We start from the raw sequence: 20,282 nt of genomic DNA, 5'->3' as shown, positions 1-20,282 counted from the left end.
CACACACACACACACACCACTGTTTGTTCGTCTAAACAGCAACTATGGTTAGCAGAGTGGAAGTGATACGATTTCATTCGTCATGCATGTCCACAGTTGTGGTAATGTTCAGAAATGTTTATAAAAGCACCTGAAAAACCAAAAGTCAACCATATAGCAACACAAACCAGCAACCAGAGAGTAGCTACCATGCACATTAAAGACACACACACACACACACACACACACACACACACTCAGTTTCAGTCAATCTCATGTCAATCTTGAGTACCTATAGAGTAGTATTGCATCCTTCATATCTCCGAAAAGTCTTTAGTTTTATTATATTTATAAAAGAAATATGGGCTGTACAGAGTCTTTCCGGAAAAAAACGAGTGCCTGGAGGCGTATCGAGTGGGCGGAGCTAAAGAATGGCGAGCGCGCAGCTATTGCATTAGAGCGTCTGAAAGCTGACATCCTCAAGAGTGGAGAAGAAAACGTTACTCTAATAAACCAATGCTATCAATCAGATTCAACTAATACAGATATGATCCAGAATTTTTAGCAGCTCGACAACATTTGTGTGTGTTTACTCGTGGTTTATGAGGACATGATTTGGTTTATGGACTATTGTAGGCGACTAAATGGTAGCAGTAGCAAGCAAAACGGGTGGGGTTTTATGTTTGGGGTGGTTCAATAAACTATCAGACACCTATAGTGGTCGGCTAAACAAATGTATTTAAACCATAGACTGTAAAAAAATATGGCTGTAGTGTCCGTGACGTCACCCATAGGATTCCGATGAGCCGTTCTGAAGCGTAAAGAAGGGGCGAGCGGGGCGTCGCCATCTTGCGAGCGAGTCATCGTGTGTCACTCCCGGATAACAGAAAATGGGCAAAGAGGCGGGATGTGGGCGGAGCTTGTGACGCAATGACTATAGACTGCGGATAAATGGCTGTCCACTTGTAACCACGCCTTTAATTATGCAGAACTTTAAGGCTCTATATAACGTAAACGAATGAGTTATAAAAAAATTAACTCCCTCACAGTCGTCATGATGGTCAAAATTAGCCTTATAAGCCAAAACCAGAATTTGTACCAGGCTGTAAACATGTTTTTATCTGCTGTAAAGTTTGACATTTTAACATGAGGCTCAATGAGGTTCTGCTCCTTCTGGAGCCGCTCTAGTGGCCAGTCGATGAATTGCAGTTTACATTACTTCCGTATTGGCTTCAAAAGAGATCGCGGGAGGTTGCCGCTTGATTTAAACACACTCCATACATCGCATGCTCCATTGATAAATTAACTAACGTTACACGATCGTGTCGTTTACTGATGTTTACTTACATGACGATAGCCAACAGCACAGACATTTGAAGCAGTTTAACTCACCGGCTGCTTCCAAAGCACGACCGTGAACCTTTATCGCTGGGACCGCTCCGTCAAAAACACACTTCTTTGGTGACAAGTTAAACATTTAAAGGGGGGGTGAAACACTCAGTTTCAGTCAATCTCATGTCAATCTTGAGTACCTATAGAGTAGTATCGCATCCTTCATATCTCCGAAAAGTCTTTCGTTTTATTATATTTATAAAAGAAATATGGGCTGTACCGAGTCTTTCCGGAAAAAACCGAGCGGCTGGAGGCGTATCGTGTGGGCGGAGCTAAAGAATGACGATCGCGAACAAAGCGGTGACGTCCTCAAGCGTGGAGAAGAAAACGCTACCCTAAATAAACCATCAAATTCAGCTAATTCAGATATGATCCAGAATCATCCGGAGGCTGAAATAAACTGAACAGGAGAAACAGCAGCAGCAGGACGTCCGTCTCTGTGGTATGGACTGTATTTAGTGGCCTGTCAACATTTGTGTGTCTTTACTCGCAGTTTATGAGGACATGATTCGGTTTATGGACTATTGTATGCGACTAAACCTTAGCAGTAGCAAGCAAAACGGTTTTGCACGTCAGACTAGTGTAACGTTATACAGACAACAGCAATGGAGTCCGTTAGCACATTTGAATGACGAAGCACGTGATCGTGTCGTTTACTGATGTTTACTCACGCGACGATAGCCAACAGCACAGACATTTGAAGCAGTTTTACTCACCGGCTGCTTCCCAAAGCAGGACCGAACCTTTATCGCTGGGACCGCTCCGTCAAAAACACACTTCTTTGGTATGATTTGGTGAAGTCCTGTGACAGCAGTGACCGTGGAGATCCGCGATGTTGTGAAGCTTCCCGTCATTTCTGCGTTCAAATCGGTTCAAATGCAGCGCTGCCTTCCCAGAATGCTGTGCGGAAGCGTTGAAGTCGCTCGACGTCACCCATAGGAATAAAGTGGAGCGCGGCGCGACCATAGGGCGTGTCAGAAGTGTTCACGGACGACTGGATCTGCAGCTGAGAGTGTTTACGGCGTGCATTTCCTCTCTCGCTCTAGTCACGCGCGCGCGCACCCTACCGGGAGAAGAGCCGTACGGCCCATACAAGGACCTTCCGCTTTATTAACGTCAAGCCGAGCCATACTCGAAAAAAACTCTCCGAAACTTGTGAGAAACTGGAAGGAGTATTTTTAACACAGAAATACTCCATCAAACGTCCAACATTAGTTTTTGAAACTTTGTCTATGTTTAGGATGGGAATCCAAGTCTTTAAAGGTGTAAAAACCTCAGTATGCATGAAACAGCATTTCACCGCCCCTTTAAGTACTTACAGTCTACACAACAGTCTGTGCTCGCAGCGTCACATTTTTTATACTGACTTTAAAATTGTTCATATAATTTCCTACATTCGCTAATGAACCAGCATTTTCTCAGTCAGAGCAGTTTCTACAAGATGCCGTACGGACAGTTTCCATCACAATACACAGGCCTAAAGGAATCAGCACCGAAAGTAAGCTCAAACACACACGTAAGCTAGACGAGAACGAGTCCTCAGAGTCAAAGAGTGTTTGATCACCTCTGGATGTGGAGCACGTCCTGAGGTCAATGTGAAGCACTGCTCGTAACCTATTTTTCTCACCTAACATGACGTATGTGAAACAGGATATTCAACGAGAAATTGAAAATAGTCTCTATATGGAATATGATGTCTAGATGATTGTCTGTAACACTTTAACATTCTTTAAAGTGCCCCATTATGCCATTTTAAAGGCTCGTAATGTTGATTTGGTGTCTCCTACAACAGGTTCACATGCATTCGAGGTCATAAAACCCTTTATTTGTCTCATAATCTCCACTGCAGCGTCAGCTCTTTTCTCTCAGTGTCTGAAACGCTTCGATCAATGATTCAGTCTCTAAGCTCCGCCTCTCTGAGAGCTGCTCTGCCTCTCTGAGAGCTGCTCTGCTCTGATTGGTCAGAAAGCAAACGCTCATTATAATATCTGAATCTCAGCTCTTACACACAGTGATATGAACGGTAATGATGGTGTGGGTTTAACCGAATCAATCCCAGCAGAAAACAGCGTCGTCTCCACATGAACAACACCAACCAAACTCTTCTAGTCTCAGACACAACTACAGTGAGTGAGGGCGGGGCTAAGAGACCATGTTCAGCCAATGGGGTGACATTATGCAAATGAGCCAAACCTAATGCAGGTTCAGTTCAGTGAGACTGCAGTTTGATCTTTGACCTTCACAAACAGCTCTATTAAACACTACATGAAGAGTAATAAAGTTGTATTTGCTAACAATAATGCACTGTGAACTAATATGAACAAAATACATGTTTTTTGTTAGTTCCTGTTAGCTAATGCATCAAATTATGAGAGCGTATTCAGTCATTAAAGGGCGATGATGAATCACTCAAACATACATTCATGAAGTCAACAGTGAATCAACATCAAGCCTGTGGGAGTTCAAAGAGTCCAGATCTGTGTAAGAGTTAAGGGGAAACTCCAGTGTGTGTGTGAGAGAGAAAGAGAGTGTGTGTGTGTGTGTGTGTGACAGAGAGTGTGTGTGAGTGCACGTCAGCGTATGAGTGTCTGAGAGAGTGCGTGTGTGAGTGCGAGTGCACGTCAGTGAGTGTGCAAGCGACAGTGTGTAAGTGCGAGTGCATGTGAGTGTGTGAGTGAGTGTTTGTGTGTGTGTGTGTGTGACAGAGTGTGTTGACAAAGAGTATGTGTGTGTGTGTGTGTGTGTGTGTGAGCGCATTTGAGTGCATGTGAGTGTATGTGTGTGTGTGTGCGAGTGAGTGAGCATGAGTGTTTGTGTGCATGAGTGTGTCTCTCTGTGTGTGTGTGTGTGTGTGTGTGTGTGTGTGTGTGTGTGAGAGAGAGAGTGTGTGTGCGTGCATGAATTAGTGTGTGTGTGAGTTTAAGAGTGTGAGTGTGTGTGTGTGTGTGAAAGAGTGACTGTGTGTGTGCACGAGTGAGTGAGTGTGTGTGTTTGTGTATGTGTGTGTGTGTGAGTTTAAGAGTGTGAGTGTGTGTGAGTTTAGAGTGTGAGTGTGTGCGCAAGAGTGAGTGAGTGTGTGTATGTGTGTGTGAGTTTAAGAGTGCGAGTGTGTGTGTGAGTGCACGAGTGAGTGTGTGTGTGTGAGTGTACACGAGTGAGTGAGTGTGTGTGGGTGTGTGTGTGAGTGTAAGAGTGCGAATGTGTGAGTTTAAGAGTGTGTGTGTGTGCAAGAGTGAGTGTGTTTGTGTGTGAGTGTGCACGAGTGAGTGTGTGTGTGTGTGTGTGAGTGCATTTGAGTGCATGTGAGTGTATGTGTGTGTGTGTGTGTGTGTGTGTGTGCGTGCGAGTGAGTGAGCATGAGTGTTTGTGTGCATGAGTGTGTCTCTGTGTGTGTGTGTGTGAGAGAGAGTGTGTGTGCGTGCATGAATTAGTGTGTGTGTGAGTTTAAGAGTGTGTGTGTGTGTGTGTGTGTGTGTGTGTGTGTGTGTGTGTGTGTGTGTGTGTGTAAAAGAGTGAGTGTGTGTGTGCACGAGTGAGTGAGTGTGTGTGTTTGTGTGTGTGAGTTTAAGAGTGTGAGTGTGTGTGAGTTAAGAGTGTAAGTGTGTGCGCAAGAGTAAGTGTGTGTGTGTGTGCACGAGTGAGTGTGTGTGTGTGTATGTGTGTGTGAGTGTGTGCGCAAGAGTGAGTGTGTGTGTGTGCACGAGTGAGTGTGTGTGTGTGTGTGTGTGTGTGTGTGTGTGTGTGTGTGTGTGTGTGAGTGTGCACGAGTGAGTGAGTGTGTGTGTGTGAGATTAAGAGTGCGAGTGTGTGTGTGAGTTTAAGAGTGTGAGTGTGTGTGTGTGTGTGTGTGCAAGAGTGAGTGTGTGTGTGTGTGTGTGTGTGTGTGAGTGTGCACGAGTGTGTGTGTGAGTGTGCACGAGTGAGTGTGTGTGTGTGTGTGTGTGTGTGTGTGTGTGTGTGTGTGTGAGTTTAAGAGTGCGAGTGTGTGTGTGAGTTTAAGAGTGTGAGTGTGTGTGCAAGAGTGTGTGTGTGTGTGTGTGTGAGAGTGCAAGTCAGTGTGTGTGTGTGTGTGTGTGTGTGTGTGTATGTGTAAACAGCCTAAAGGGAAACATATTGAGCTGTTGTGATGCTCTGTTCTCTCTGCTGCTCGCATGTTGTCTATAATTCGTTCTTCCCCTCACATTTGCCTCGAGGCGCTGAAACCTACACGTCCTGTCAGTGAGTTATCAAATCTGATCAATCCCTGCTACAGAACAAACACACACACACACACACACACAAACACACACACCTCTCTTGTGCAGCCACCCTTCCTTCACGATCACCCCGTCCGTCGTCATGCTCTCCAGCGTAAAGCCTCTTCACACGGGTCGCCTGCGAGGAGACAGATCACACACACTTTTCACTCTAAACCACTTAAAGTAGAGCCGATCGTCCCATTTAAACGCATAAGGGAATCATGGAGGCAATAAAAACACAGAAACACTTCCCAGAACATGCATTTAAAAGACATTAAAGCCCTGAAAATTATTCTAAAATGCGATTAAATTTCTAAAACTCCACATTGGTTAATGCAGAGCTTGGAAATGCATCTGTCTTTAGCAGATGATGAAATGTTTAGAGACTTCAATTGAATCAGAAACACTGATATTTATCATGTTTAGAAATATACACTAAGTTTTATGTTAGTTTGGGATTAGAAATTAATCTTTTTATTTAGTACAGATGCAATAAATTGATTAAAGATGACATTAAAAGCATGTTTAATGCTACAAACGATTTCTATTTCATATAAATGCTGTTCCTATGAACATGCATTGTTCATTGAAACCAACATTACGTGTTTTTTTAACACTGATAATAATCATAAATGTTTCTTGAGCATCAAATCATCATATTTGAATGATTTCTAAGGGATTGTGACTCTGAAGACTGGCCTAATGATGCTAAAAATCACAGGAATAAATTACATTTTACGATATATTTACATAGAGAACAGAATAATAATATTGGAATAATATTTCATATTTTTGACTGTATTTTTGAACAAATAAATGCAACCTTGGTGAGCAGACAACAGCAAAATAATTGTAAAAAAGCGTATCGATCACAAAATATGTCAAACTTAAAGCAATTAATTAAGGGATTTGTCCGTTTACTGTAAAAGAAAAAAACAGCGCACATCTTATTGAAACTTCAGGAACATTATTAAAGGCTGTAATGCTCAATAAACTCCTCAAAGTATTATTATTATAAATAAATTCAGACTGCATTGCTGAATAATCGGTCCTTTATAAAACTCCTCGACACGTTATTAAGCGATTAAATTATTACAATCCACCATATCCACAACAATAAATGCAGCACGTCTGCAGCGCTCATTGCAGAGATAATGAGTCTCAGCATCACACACACACACACACACACACACACTGCACAAGCCACCACTTCCTGTGTGAAAGGAAGACGATGTTAAAGGCAGGCAGCATCATGAATAAACACAAATGTGTTGACCAGTGACGGCCTGTTTCATTTAAGTCACCTGACCGCCCTAAACATCAGCTTCCTTTTAAGATACTATATACAGCATATTTTCAGGGAAACCAAAAATATCTGACCGAAAATTAATTTCCGGTTTCGGCCGAAACAGTGAAGTTTAATTAGCATTTCTCGACTGTGATAGCCAAGATATTTTAGTCTTTACTGTCTTCAGTGAACAATTCATGAACTAAACTTCACTAAACGATATTTGTCGTTGTACTGTTTTTTTGAGTACTTGTGATGTGAAAAAGTTTTCTGTCAATTTTATAAACAAAACACAAACAATAAATGTGGTTTTGGTTCTTATTAAAGGTGCAGTGTGTAGTATTTTATGAGGATCTATTGACAGAAATGCAATATAATATACCTAACTATGTTTTCAGTGCAGATACATAATGAGCCGTTTCTATCTACACAACGCACCGCAGGTCCCCTTACAGTGAAATTTCTACGTTTCTACGGTAGCCCTAAAGGGACAAACTTCTCTACAGAGCGCTAGCTAGGGCTGGGCGATATGGCCAAAATTTCATATCCCGATATAGCTCATTTGATATCCCGATAACGATATACATAACGATATAGCAATTTTTCTGTTAATTCAGTTTATGAATAGTCTATGCAAAATTGCAATGTGGAAATGCAGTTTGAAATGATATACAAAACAAATAAAGGTAGTATGGACTACATTTTTATTTTATTTAGAACCTTTTTTTAAAGCAAGACTGTTGGTAAAGTTAACACCTGCTTAGGGATGTTAACCGATGACCGTTGACCGATGGTTGACCGTATCAACGTTAACCGATCAAAGTTGTCGGTTAAAATAAATAAAAAAGTGATCTCTAAATTAGGTTATTATAGACAGTGGACTAAACGCTACTACAGTTGGCCGTCTCATTCCAAAATCTTTTTGTGTGAAGTGAACATATCCCTCGCACTCAATTTTTCATAACTCGCCTGTTTGTACTTAATAAACCAATAAAAACATTTGACGCGAGGTCACAGCGTTTGGGTTTGCGCGCTCACAAGGTTTGCAAAAAGTAAACACTCGAGGTTAGAGCCAGAGCAGACGACAGGATGAAGCGTCATTCCGCATAAGATGGGCTTACATTTGGAAATATATTACATCTTCATTTCAGTGGTAACACATAAGGTGTTGATCGTCTTTCTTTATTATTGTTAGCACTAACTTACCTCGAACTAAAGCGGAGCTGTCATTTTCTTAAATGAGCCGCGATATATTTCGTCATATCGCCCAGCCCTAGCGCTAGCTACTCTCTGCTGTCACAGATGACCTCATATTTGTCCTGTGTTGGCCACCGTACTTCTCTGTGTGCTTCAAGAGTGACGGGAGAGCGGTGGCTAGATGCCGCTAAAACGTACACATCCCCAACCAGAGTCAGAGCGCGGTCAAGTTCATCTGCGTATCCGCGTCCTTTTCCACAGATGCAAGTTGTAAGATTATTTGTTTAATACTTGATTATATGTTGTCTATATCAGATTAATCTCATATAGGACGGCGTTTGGTTGAGTTTAATAACCAGCTAGCAAAGCGCTGCCGTTATTTCGGCTGCTGTTCATTCTCTTCAGCTTCAGCTCAAATGCAAACAGCCCGACATTATCGACTCTGGGTTATTTGAGACGGTCATATTATTTTTAGATAGGCTATTTCTTTGATGATATTATATTATATTTATATATATTTCATGATCATTCTCAGTGCTTACTCATTATTTTAACATTCGATCTGTTTTAATGTTTCTCATTGATTCCAAAAAATCGCTGTTCTCACTTTGATCATGAAAAATAAAATTATGTGCAGCGCCAATCTGTCATGTAGACTACGTAGAATTATAATAAGAACACGATTATAGTGTTGTAAATTATCTGTGGTTTCGTTGCCCGTGTATTAGCGTTGAAGAGCGCATTCAAAATGAGTTTCGTTTTCAAGCCTGTTGGCCAAGTTCACGTGTGCATTTGCGTCCTTTTGGGCAGATGTAAATTGTAATAGGCATATATCTGATTATTCTCATATAGGATGCGTTTGACTGAGTTTATTAATTCTCTAAGAAAGTTCTGCGGGGTGGTGTATTCACAGTTGCAGCTCAAATACAATGCCCGATATCATTGACTGGGTTATTTGAGACAGTTAGGCCTAGTTTCTTTTCCTTTAAGACATTTATGCATCATAAGCCCCTTTCACACTGCACGTCGGACCCGCAATATTCCCGGAGCATTGCCGGGTCGCCTTCAGTGTGAAAGCAACCACGTCCCGGCATTGATTACCGAATTCGTCCCGGGTCGGGGACCTAGTAATATTGCGGGATTCGGCCCAGGACGAGCGCTGTGTGAACAAAAGCCGAAACTAATGCCGAAACGTGTGCGTAGTTATCGTGCGACTCCTAGAGCTTGTTTTTTCAATAACACAACCCTGCAGTGCCAGAAGAGCTCGTCGGTGTTTTAAACGCAGAGAGTGTTCGTATACAAAAGAAACTAAAATTAAACAAGCAGAAATGAGCGCAAACTGGACACCAGTCGAGACCACGGAGCTCCTTACTATCCGCGCTGAAGCTGAGATCGCTCGCCGTTATACGTCACATCAGGATGTCACGTGTCAACTCGCCCCGGGACCGTTACGGGTTGTGTGTGGAAGCGCACATATTACGGTATTTCGCTGACAGTGTGAATGGACCAAATCTAGCGGCCCGGGAACAAATGCAGGGTCACATTATCCGTGTATTTGCCGGAATCGCAGTGTGAAAGGGGCTACAATGTAACAGTTTTTTTTTATAGTCATATGTTCATATTTGCATAGACATCTCTTGTTTTTGTCGCAAACATTTTCATAACAGTCTTAAAATAGTTTCATATCTCCATGACGGAGACGCCCCGCCCCCCGCACAAGCCCCGCCCATGGTTAATCGATTACTCGTTTTTGAGACCTATCGATGATCGAAATGCAAAACTGACAAAAATGCCCATCCCTAATAATAAATCTGCTGCAGTCATTTATGTAAATTAAACAATAAAAGACTAAGATAAAATTACTCACTACTCTTGAATGAAGGAGTAGAAAATGAACACAAAATGGCAAGCTACTAAACCTACCAACAAAAGCAATGATAAAACGGTCTAAATACAGCTGGAAAAACAGAGAAAATCAAGCCCCAGTGCATGATGGGAACACCCGTATCAGAAACTCATCAGTTTCAGAATCAGCACTCATGCCTGAACTAACCTTAAATGACATCTGTAGTATCACCTTCACCACTGATTTTTATCAGCGCACTTCAACAACAAAAACACTTTCATCATTAAAAAGTCTTATGTGCAATTTAAGTTTTTATTTGAGTGCTGAATGTGAAATCAATTCAATCCGAGTGTTTGGTTCATAAAATAAAGACAGGAGGTAGTAGATTTTGTGTGGAAAGTCTGCTTTTTTAACACGACCAGTGTTTTCTCACACACACTCGAGTGGATGGCACACAGCCAGAGCCGTTCGTCTGAATGAACCCAATAACCCGCTCCGGCGTCACGTGATCGGCACTTACCCTCAGCCCCCACCCTGTTTACAGTCATTCACAATTCCGGTATAGTGTCCATAAGCTCAGGCCCTATTCGATGCAAATGAGAGGCATGTGCTCAGGCAGCTATACACTGAGCAGGCATAATATTATAACCACTATCCTAATATGGTGTTGGTCCCTCTTTTGCTGCCAAAACAGCCCAGCGCCAGAGGACTCCACTAGACCTGTGAAGGTGTGCTGTGTCATCTGGCAACAAGATGTGAGCAGCAGATCCTTTAAGTCCTGTAAGTTGCGAGGTGTGGCCTCCATGGATCGGACTTGTTTGTTCAGCTCATCCCACAGATGCTCGATTGGATTGAGATCTGGGGAATCTGGAGGCCGAGTCAACGCCTCAGACTCGTCGTTGAGCTCCTCAAACCATTCCTGAAGCATTTGTGCTTTGTGTCAGGAGCATTATCCTGCTGGAAGAGCCACAGCCACCAGAATACCGTTTCCATCAAAGGCTGAACATGGTCTCAGCAATGCTTAGGTAGGTGGAGCGTGTCAAAGTAACATCCACATGGATGGAGGACCCAAGGTTTCTCAGCAGAACATTGGCCAAAGCATCACACTGCCTCCGCCGGCTCGCCTTCTTCCCATAGTGCATCCTGGGGCTGTGTGTTCCTCAGGTAAGCCACACACACACACACACACCCGGCCATCCACGTGATGTAAAAGAACACGTGATTCCTCAGAGCAGGCCACCTTCTTCCATTGCTCCGTGGTCCAGTTCTGATGCTCACGTGCCACTGTTGGTGCTTTCGGCGGGGTCAGGGGTCAGAGGTCACCCTGACTGGTCAGCGGCTATGCCGCCCCATACACAACAAACTGAGATGCTCTGTGTATTCTGACAGCTTTCTATCAGAACCAGCATTAACTTCTGGAGCAGTTTGAGCTCCAGTAGCTCGTCTGTTTGATCGGACCACACGGGCCAGCCTTCGCTCCCCACGTGCATCAATGAGCCTTGGCCGCCCATGACCCTGTGGCCGGTTCTCCACTGGTCCTTCCTTGGAGCACTTTTGATAGATACTGACCACTGCAGACCGGGAACAGCCCACAAGAGCCGCAGTTTTGGAGATGCTCTGACCCAGCCGTCTAGCCGTCACAATCTGGTCAAACTCGCTCAAATCCTTACGCTTGCCCATTTCTCCTGCTTCTAACACATCAACTCTGAAGACAAAATGTTCACTTGCTGCCTAATATATCCCACCCACTAACAGGAGCCGTGATGAAGAGATCATCAGTGTTATGATGAGGATAAGACATCATTATTAGCACCTCTGCATGTGTGTGTCTCGAGTTTAATATTTTGTTTCAGGGGTTTGTTGCTCTCTTGATCTGTCTACACCATAAAGCTCACAGGATCTGGAGTAGAAGTGCAATCTCTCCAATCAGACTGAAACAAGGAGGCGAGGACAGTCATATGATGCGACCACTAACGCACAATGTGCTCGACTGTCTCTGAGCTTCTGCATTCTTGACATTTTGCATGTTACTGGTGCCTCGAAGGAACTCAAAGTCGTCCCGCAGAAGAATTTGAAACATTCCCTCAGCATCTTCATCCCTCGTCCACCCACAGGCACATGTCAGAGGATAGACCGGCCTCCATTTTATGTGCTGTATAGAAGATTATAGTCATAAATACTGTACTTTTCCTTCACTTTCTAATTAAAAAAAGTACAATATATATGACTATCATACATATTTATATACACTGCTGTTAAACATTTTTGGGACTGTAGAAAGTCTCTTCTGCTCACCAAGGCTGCATTTATTTTATTTAAGATACAAAAAAAACAGTAATATTGTGAAATATTATTAAAATGTAAATTAAATGTTTTCTACTTGAATATATTTTAAAATGTAATTTATTCCAGTGATTTTCAGCATCATTACTCCAGTCTTCAGTATCACATCATCCTTCAGAAATCATTAAAATATGATGATCTGATGCTCAAAAAACATTTATGATTATTATCAATGTTGAAAACAGTTCTTCGATGAATAGAAAGTTCAAAAGAACACTATTTATCTGAAATATAAAGCTTTTGCAACATTTTACTACCGTTCAAAGGTTTTGGATCAGTAAGAATTTATTTATTTAGATTTTTTGGGAAAGAACTTGAAGAAATTAATACTTTTATTCAGCAAGAATGCATTAAATGTATCAAAAGTGACATTTATAATGTTACAAATAATTATATTTCGGAAAAATCCTGTTTTTTTTAGAACTTTCCATTCATCAAAGAATCCTGGAAAAAAAAGTCCACATTGATAATAATCATAAATGTTTGTTGAAGATCAGATCATCAACCTTGGCGAGCGTAAGAGACTAAAACATAAAAAAACTGCATTTTGAACGGCAGTGCATATAAATATCCATGTTGATTATAGTCATAAATCTTGTACTTTTTAAAGCTACACTGTGTCACTTTTTTAGTTTATTCTTAGCTAAAAACACTTAGTTCTTTCAAAAATATATGTGGTCATTAATGTCTATTTACTTCTTTCAAGTAATAAAGTATTCTCGTAAGTTTATAATATGCCATTGTAAATACATACGGGTGAGGGGTTCGAATGCCGGTCGCCATGTTGCTCCTCCATCTTGAAAGTACAGTAGCCAAAGAGGGACATACCCGTAAATTCAAGCTTCGCCTTTCGCGTTTAACACTCGATGGCACCGTGGGCGCGTTTCAATTATCTCCCTAGTCCACTAGTCAGGGCACTGATTAGGACATAAGTGAATAGGCTGACTCCCTGATCAGTGCCCTGACTAGTGGACTAGGGAGATGATTGAGACGCACCCCGTGTTGAATGTGAAGAGGGGGGTTGCCATGTTAATCTTGGACTTAATCAGCCACCATACGAGTTAAAACGAAATCAGAATTGAGAGGAATAGAAACTATTACTCACTGGATGGTCATAAACCTTTACACCGCTAGATGGGGGAAAATATCACACAGTGGAGCATTAAAGTGTAAAGTGAAGAAGTGCAGTTCAATAATAAAAGCGTGTCTCCTGTTTTTGATCATTCCAGTGCTTTAATTTGTCTGATTTCATATAATTCTTAAATGTGAAACGCGTGTAGAAAGTAGAATGAGTGGGCGTGTCTTAAAGAACCCATCATCAAAAACAACCCAGATTCAAAGACTAAACAAGCCTGAAATAAACTGGGGTGTGGGGATTCCAGAAAGCAAGGTTAACTTACCGTCACACATACCCTGAACTCTCGGTTGATTAACCCAAACCTAAACGCATCCGGGAGTAAGTTCAGACAACTCGGAGTATGTTCCCGGATAATATAGCGGCACAATTAATTACATTTGTATTCGTGATTACAATTACAGATGTCTCAACTATGTAATCGTTCAATAAAATGTAATTGCAATTACAAAAAAAAAGTTCACTTCAGTGAATGTTTTTTTTCCTTCCTACATTATCTTAAGTTTTTATTTTTAGTATAACATAATACCATGCATATTTTACTTTTTTTATTTAAAGGTGCACTATGTAGTATTTTTGCAGTAAAATATCCAAAAACCACTAGGCCGGTGTTAAATATTTTGTTCAGTTGAGTACCTACAATATCCCAAATGTTTCCAACTATTTGTAAATTGTGAGAAAATTGCTATTTTAACGAAGGACCGGGACGTGTCAGCATAGCGTTTGAGCGAGTCGCCTGTCAATCGCGTCATATCTGCGTTACCCTTGGTTTTATTCTGCAGAAGCGCTTTACTCTTAGCAGTGTGAACGTCACAGCAGCGTCGAGTGAACACACATAATGTCATAACATCATTTTAAACACACTTAAATGTGTCTAATATGATAAACAGAGCTGCTTTACCTTATAATCACGACCGGAAAAAGTGGAAGTGTGAGCGCCCGGTGACTGTGTCCCGTCCCGTCATAATAAAAGTCCCAGTATTTGCGAGCCGTGTGTGTGTGTGTGTGTGTAACAATCGCTCCAGCGGCCGTGCTCAGCTCCTCAACACTCGCTCCTGCTCTGCTTCACTACAGTAACGTTAATAACCGCATCCATGAACATGATTTCTGCACGAGTCCTATTCTCCACCGGCTGTGAGGTGAAGACCACATGTCCCAAGATACTGCGCTCACACTTTGTGCCATCAAACTACACATTTGTTTAGAATAGGCGGCCTCTAGTGGATGGAAAGTTGCATAGTGCACCTTTAATGACCCAGTTTAAATACAGATTAATCTTCCCAGCACTGAAGTACTCCTTTAATAACACATCTAAATACCTCTTAGGCAAACTAACCCTGGATCACGAGCAAGTTATGTTCAGAGTACTACCCTGAAAGTTACCTCCATTTTTGGAACCGAAAGTTGAGGTTATCCGCTTACTCTTAAAGCGGTGTTTCCGTGTGTTTTTTTTCTAGGCTTGGTTGTGTTTATGGGGTGCAATATAACATGTCTTAATACTTTTTTTTTTTTTAAATGCTATATATTTCTTCTACTCTCCCTTTATTCCACACCGCTGTCTGTCCTTTGAGCGGCTCGTTTGCTTCCTGCTTCTCTGAAGCCCATCCCTCCGACAAGCGCAATGGTCTTAGATTGGTTAGATGGCCAAATGTCCTGTATTTTTATTGGCTGAAGTGCCAAGCACAGGTTAAGGCCACGCCCCTTCCCATTACGGGCAGAAGTCACATCTGCGGAGACTAGCGAGGGTTTATGATGTCACCAACCCAGGAAGAAGCTCGTTGTAGTCCAAACCGGCCATTTTTGTAGGCAATAAACTGCCATAACTTTTAAAAGACAGTATCTCCGTTTGCAGTGAACTTTCAGCGCTGTAACTTTGCAGAAACTGTTTAAGCTCAAGCACCAACATTACACACTAACTACAGTTAAAAAAGTCAAATCGCATGCAACCACCCCTTTAAACATACCCGGGTATGGCACATAACCTGCTTTCTGGAATACCTCCCGGATCACAAATCAGTGTGTTTACAGGTAATGTCTTCTAGTGTCAGGTGACACACACATTTTTGACATATAATTAAATAAGAATATGTACTGAGGCAGCACTATATTCATGACAGGCTTGATTAAAGTCATACAAATCTGTTACTGTTGTTAACTCTTTCTGAGACATCACCTGAGCTCACACTGATAAATTATTAACAGGAAGGCAGAGACACACACACACACACACACACAGTGTGTTCCGCACATGGCGCTTGTAAACACGGCGGGACTGTCACGTAGAGACATTGGAATGTGAGAGAATAAAGAGAAACAGCAACGTTCGAATTTTTGCGACATTGTAACATTGTAGCGCGGGGCCTGCGCGTGCGAGCGTTCTTAAAGTGACACTAAGTAACAACTGACAGATGAATAAAGGCATTCCCCGCGCAGACACGAACACACACACATACACACTAACCCTGAGCTTTCATTCACACCGCGCGGAGCCGTTTAATGCGAGAGTTTGAGTCTTTTATTTTAGGCCTCTGGGAGAGAGATAACCGCATCCTATTGAACACAGCCAGAGCTTCACGCATCAAACTGAATGGAGAGAGACTTTACCAGGACAGATCTCACTGGGGGCTCCGGCGCATTGCTCGCTGCTTCGGCTGCTACTTTAATCCCGCAGAAAACAGGTAAAAGTGTTTTGATGAGCACGAGCGTGTCCTCGCCTCTCCTCCTTCCCACAGCGCGAGACTACAGTAGTATGAGAGAGACTGCGCAGAGAGTGGCGCGCGGGGTCCTAGAGCCCGCCGGCTCAACACACACACACACAAACACACACACACACACACACAAGTAGTGTTTCCATGTTTTATGGGGACTTCCCATAGGCGATGGGCGTAATGTTTTTTATACTGTACAAACCGTATTTTCTTTCCTCCTACACTGCCCCTGCACCTAAACCTACCCATCACACACACACACACACACACACACACACACACACACACACACACACACACACACACACACACACACACACACACACACACACACACACAGCCCCTAAACCTACCAACAAATGTCCCCTCAAGGACAAGGATTTCAGATATTACCATCTTTGTGGGGACATTTTGTCCCCATTACGTAGTGATTACCAGCCCACACACATACACACACACACACACACACACACACACACACACACACACACTGCCCCTAAACCTACCCATCACAGGAAACATTCCAGGATCCAGATTTTAAACTTGGTCTTTTATTATTAGTTTTAGTTTTTAAACTTAGTTTTATTATTATTTTTTATTTTTTTATTTTTTCATTATTTATTATGATTTTATTCATATGTTACAATAGATTTTCAACTCTTGGCCTCAGATTTGTATGTATTTTTTATTAATGTATCATTTATATATTATTTCCAAGTTTATTTGTTTATTTATTTATTTTAGATTCTTAGATTTTTAAAAGTAGGCCTAATTTTTTATTTATTTTACAATGATTTATTAATATATTATTTATATATTATTTCAAAGTTTATTTCCAGCGCAAATTCAAAAAAGTGCTCTAAAGTAATATATTTGTATTGACATTTGTTTTTATATATTGTTATACATGAATATATGTGTGTCATATAAAAATACATGTCTGTACATATAAAAAAAATTCTGACAGTAATTGACTAAATGATTTTGTTGAATTCCACTTTTTATTTTTATTAGTTTTTTTGCCTCAGCAATGTCATTGCCTATTTTATATTATATATTTTTTATTTAATTTTATTTATTAGGCTACTTATTACCTTATTGTAAGGTGATAAGTAGCCATTTTTCTTGTTATTTGTCATATTGTATATTTCTTTTCTTGTCATTAGTTCTTTTTGTGTAGACTAAATTGAATATATATACACCATATTACCAAAGGTTTTGGGATGTCTGCCTTCACATGCACATGAAAGCGTTAGTTCACCCAAAAATGAAAATTTTGTCATTAATTTCTCCCCCAAATGAAGATATTTTAGTGTAAAGCTGAGAAAGGCTTCAGAAAGGCCTCCATTGGCATTCAGTCCATTCCCACTCACAAGACCCATAAAGGCCCTAAACACATCGACACAGAGCCCATCTCACTACAGCGGCTGGACAATAATGTTACAAATTAAATAGTTATTGTACGCACAAAAATCAAAATAACGACTTCGTCCGCCAAGTTATTGCCGTGAACTCAATGCATGCGTGAGAATATGACGCAGCTCCGCCGTTCATGACCCAGAAGAGGAGGAGCGAGACCGACACGGAAGACAATATCTTGGCAGATAAAGTCATTATTTTGATTTATTTTTGTGCACAAAAACTATTTTCGTCGCATTGTAACATTATTGTCCAGCCGCTGTAGTGAGATGGGCTTTGTGTCGATGTGTTTAGGGCCTTTATGGGTCTTGTGAGTGGGAATGGACTGAATGCCAATGGAGGCCTATCTGAAGCCTTCCTCAGCTTTACACTAAAATATCTTCATTTGTGTTCTGAAGATGAGTGAAGGTCTGACGGGTGTCCACTCAAAAAAATGATTCAGGCCTGTAACGAGGTTTGTAGATGGGAAGGAAGGAGGCGGGAACCGGCGAACGTTCAACAAACTTTAATATACAAATAAATAAACAAAACGAAAGTAAAACCGCGGGCAGCCCCTCACGGACGACTGCTTGCAAATACCCACAAAATAAAACGTGGGCAGCCCCTCACAGACGACTGCCCACACACACATAATAAAACGTAAACAAAACATAACATAAACTCCAGGCCTGGTCCTCTCTCGTCTTCTGCTGCCTTCGCTCCTTTTATGCTCCCGTCCCTTGGCCGCGAGACGAGACCGGTGTGCCACGCAGCTGGTACTCATTACCACTCGTCACCGGCCCGCTCTCGCGGTCCTCCGCCCCGCTGCCTGCCACACCACATACCCCCATCGCCCCTGGCAGGCCGGGGGCACTCCTGAGACTGCGCTCTACTCGGGGGGGGGGGGGGGGGGGGGGGGGGGGGGGGAATCACGGCGGCCGCGGCACCTGGGGGTAAGGACAGAGAGGCGAGAGAAATGTAGACGGGAGCACGAGGAGCCAGAGAACGAGAGAGGGGAGAGAGGGAAAAAAGAAACAGAAAAAAAAAAAAAATCTGGTCCGGTTCCCAGACATGCCGTTCGGCCCTCCACCCGCCGAGAGGCTCTTCCTCGCGGTGCTGTGCAATGGCACTGGACGCTTGGTGGACAGCTCGATCCTTCTCCGCCCCCTGGTGGCCGGCGGTGACTCCTCGTTCTGAGGGACCCGCCAGCACCTCCCCTCTCAGGCGGATGGCAGCAGGCTCCGGCTCACGTCAAGCGCGGCGACTCCTCCGCTCCCTCTGGGACGGCAGCCACCCCACCTCGACCCAGGGGCACGGCAGCGAGGTCTCTGTCCCACCTTCCTCGCTCCAGCACCATCTCTTCGTGTAGCCCTCGCGGTCCTCATTCATCCGCGCTGCCCGACCTCCTCAGCACCGCGATCCCCCTCAGCAGCAAGGGCTCTTCGACAGCATGTTCCTCCTTCCTCCCGGGTTTTGGCACCAGTGTAACGAGGTTTGTAGATGAGAAGGAAGGAGGCGGGAACCGGCGAACGTTCAACAAACTTTAATATACAAATAAATAAACAAAACGAAAGTAAAACCGCAAGCAGCCCCTCACGGACGATTGCCCACCTAAACATAACAAAACGTAAACAAAACATAGCATAAATCAAGGTCTGGTCCTCTCTCATCTTCCGCTGCTTTCGCTCCTCCTTTTATGCTCCTGTCACTCGGCTGCGAGACGAGACCGGTGCAGCTGGCACTCATTACCACTCGTCACCGGCCGGCTCTCGCGATCCCCCGCCCCGCTGCTTGCCACACCACAAGGCTCTTCATAGATAAGACACATTTAAATTATGTTTACTTTACCTAATTAAATTAAGTTGTGTCGAAATGTGTTCAATCAGCGTAATATATTTAAAACTGAAGTTTACTTAATTAATTTGCATTAAAACTACATAAAATATGTGTGCTGACATAACTAACTGGGCAGAGGATCTGTAGTTCCCAGCATGCTTTGCAAGGGACTGCGCTAGAAGAGATAATGTATGGATTAAAGTGTTATTTTATGTTTTTTTCTGTAAAGGGAGGGATGTTATTAGTTTATGTTAGTGTTTAATGTTCAGTTATGTTGGACATTGAGGAGTTTCTGCCCTTTTGTGGTCACCATTATGCAGAAGAGTGTGTGTGTGTGTTTAGGGCACTTCATTTTCATTAGATAGAAATCCTGCTCTCAATTAAATATTTTTAGTTTGTTCAATGAGTTAATTTTGCATTTTACTTTTAAAAAATATGCTTGTTGTTACTTAAATTTATTAAAGGCAAATTAAATTGATAACAGTGTTCACCTTACATAAACTTTTATAAATTTAACATAACATCAGAGAACTGCACATATAAATATTATGTAACAGTGACAAATTTACTACAGTGACTGTATTTACTTGTAATTGTAATTGTATTTAATTGTGCCAGTTTTACTTGATTTTTTTTGTTCATATAACTAAATTGTTATTTGTAAAAAATGCTCAATATACTTGTTTGCAACCACTTACCACATATTTTTTAAGTAATTTCAACAAGTCATTTTTTTGAGTGTAGAGTTTAATATGGAGTCGGCCCACCCTCTCTAACAGCTCCAGCTCTTCTGGGAAGGCTTTCCTCAAGGTTTAGGAGTGTGTTTATGGGGATTTTTGCCCATTCTTCTAGAAGCTCATTTGTGAGGTCAGGCACTGATGTTGGAGAAGGCCTGGCTCTCAGTCTCCGCTCTAATTCATCC

General features: G+C 42.2%; 1 protein-coding gene across 1 annotated transcript in view; it reads right to left on the bottom strand.

Annotated features, from left to right (window-relative positions):
• Nucleotides 1-16,162, bottom strand: part of akt1 (v-akt murine thymoma viral oncogene homolog 1) — a 90,265-nt gene extending 74,103 nt beyond the window's left edge. The window contains exons 1-2 of the mRNA XM_067454870.1: nucleotides 16,023-16,162; nucleotides 5,663-5,745 (exon numbers count right to left, since the gene is read on the bottom strand). Coding sequence (XP_067310971.1) covers nucleotides 5,663-5,711 — 49 coding nt within the window. The 5' untranslated portion in view covers nucleotides 5,712-5,745; nucleotides 16,023-16,162. The remainder of the gene's footprint in view (nucleotides 1-5,662; nucleotides 5,746-16,022) is intronic.
• Nucleotides 16,163-20,282: the final 4,120 nt, after the last annotated feature.

Source organism: Pseudorasbora parva, chromosome 10 (genome assembly GCF_024679245.1).
Source record: "Pseudorasbora parva isolate DD20220531a chromosome 10, ASM2467924v1, whole genome shotgun sequence".
Taxonomy (NCBI): Eukaryota; Metazoa; Chordata; class Actinopteri; order Cypriniformes; family Gobionidae; genus Pseudorasbora; species Pseudorasbora parva.
The sequence above is the reverse complement of the archived record's forward strand: the minus strand, read 5'-3'. Positions and strand labels throughout refer to the sequence as shown.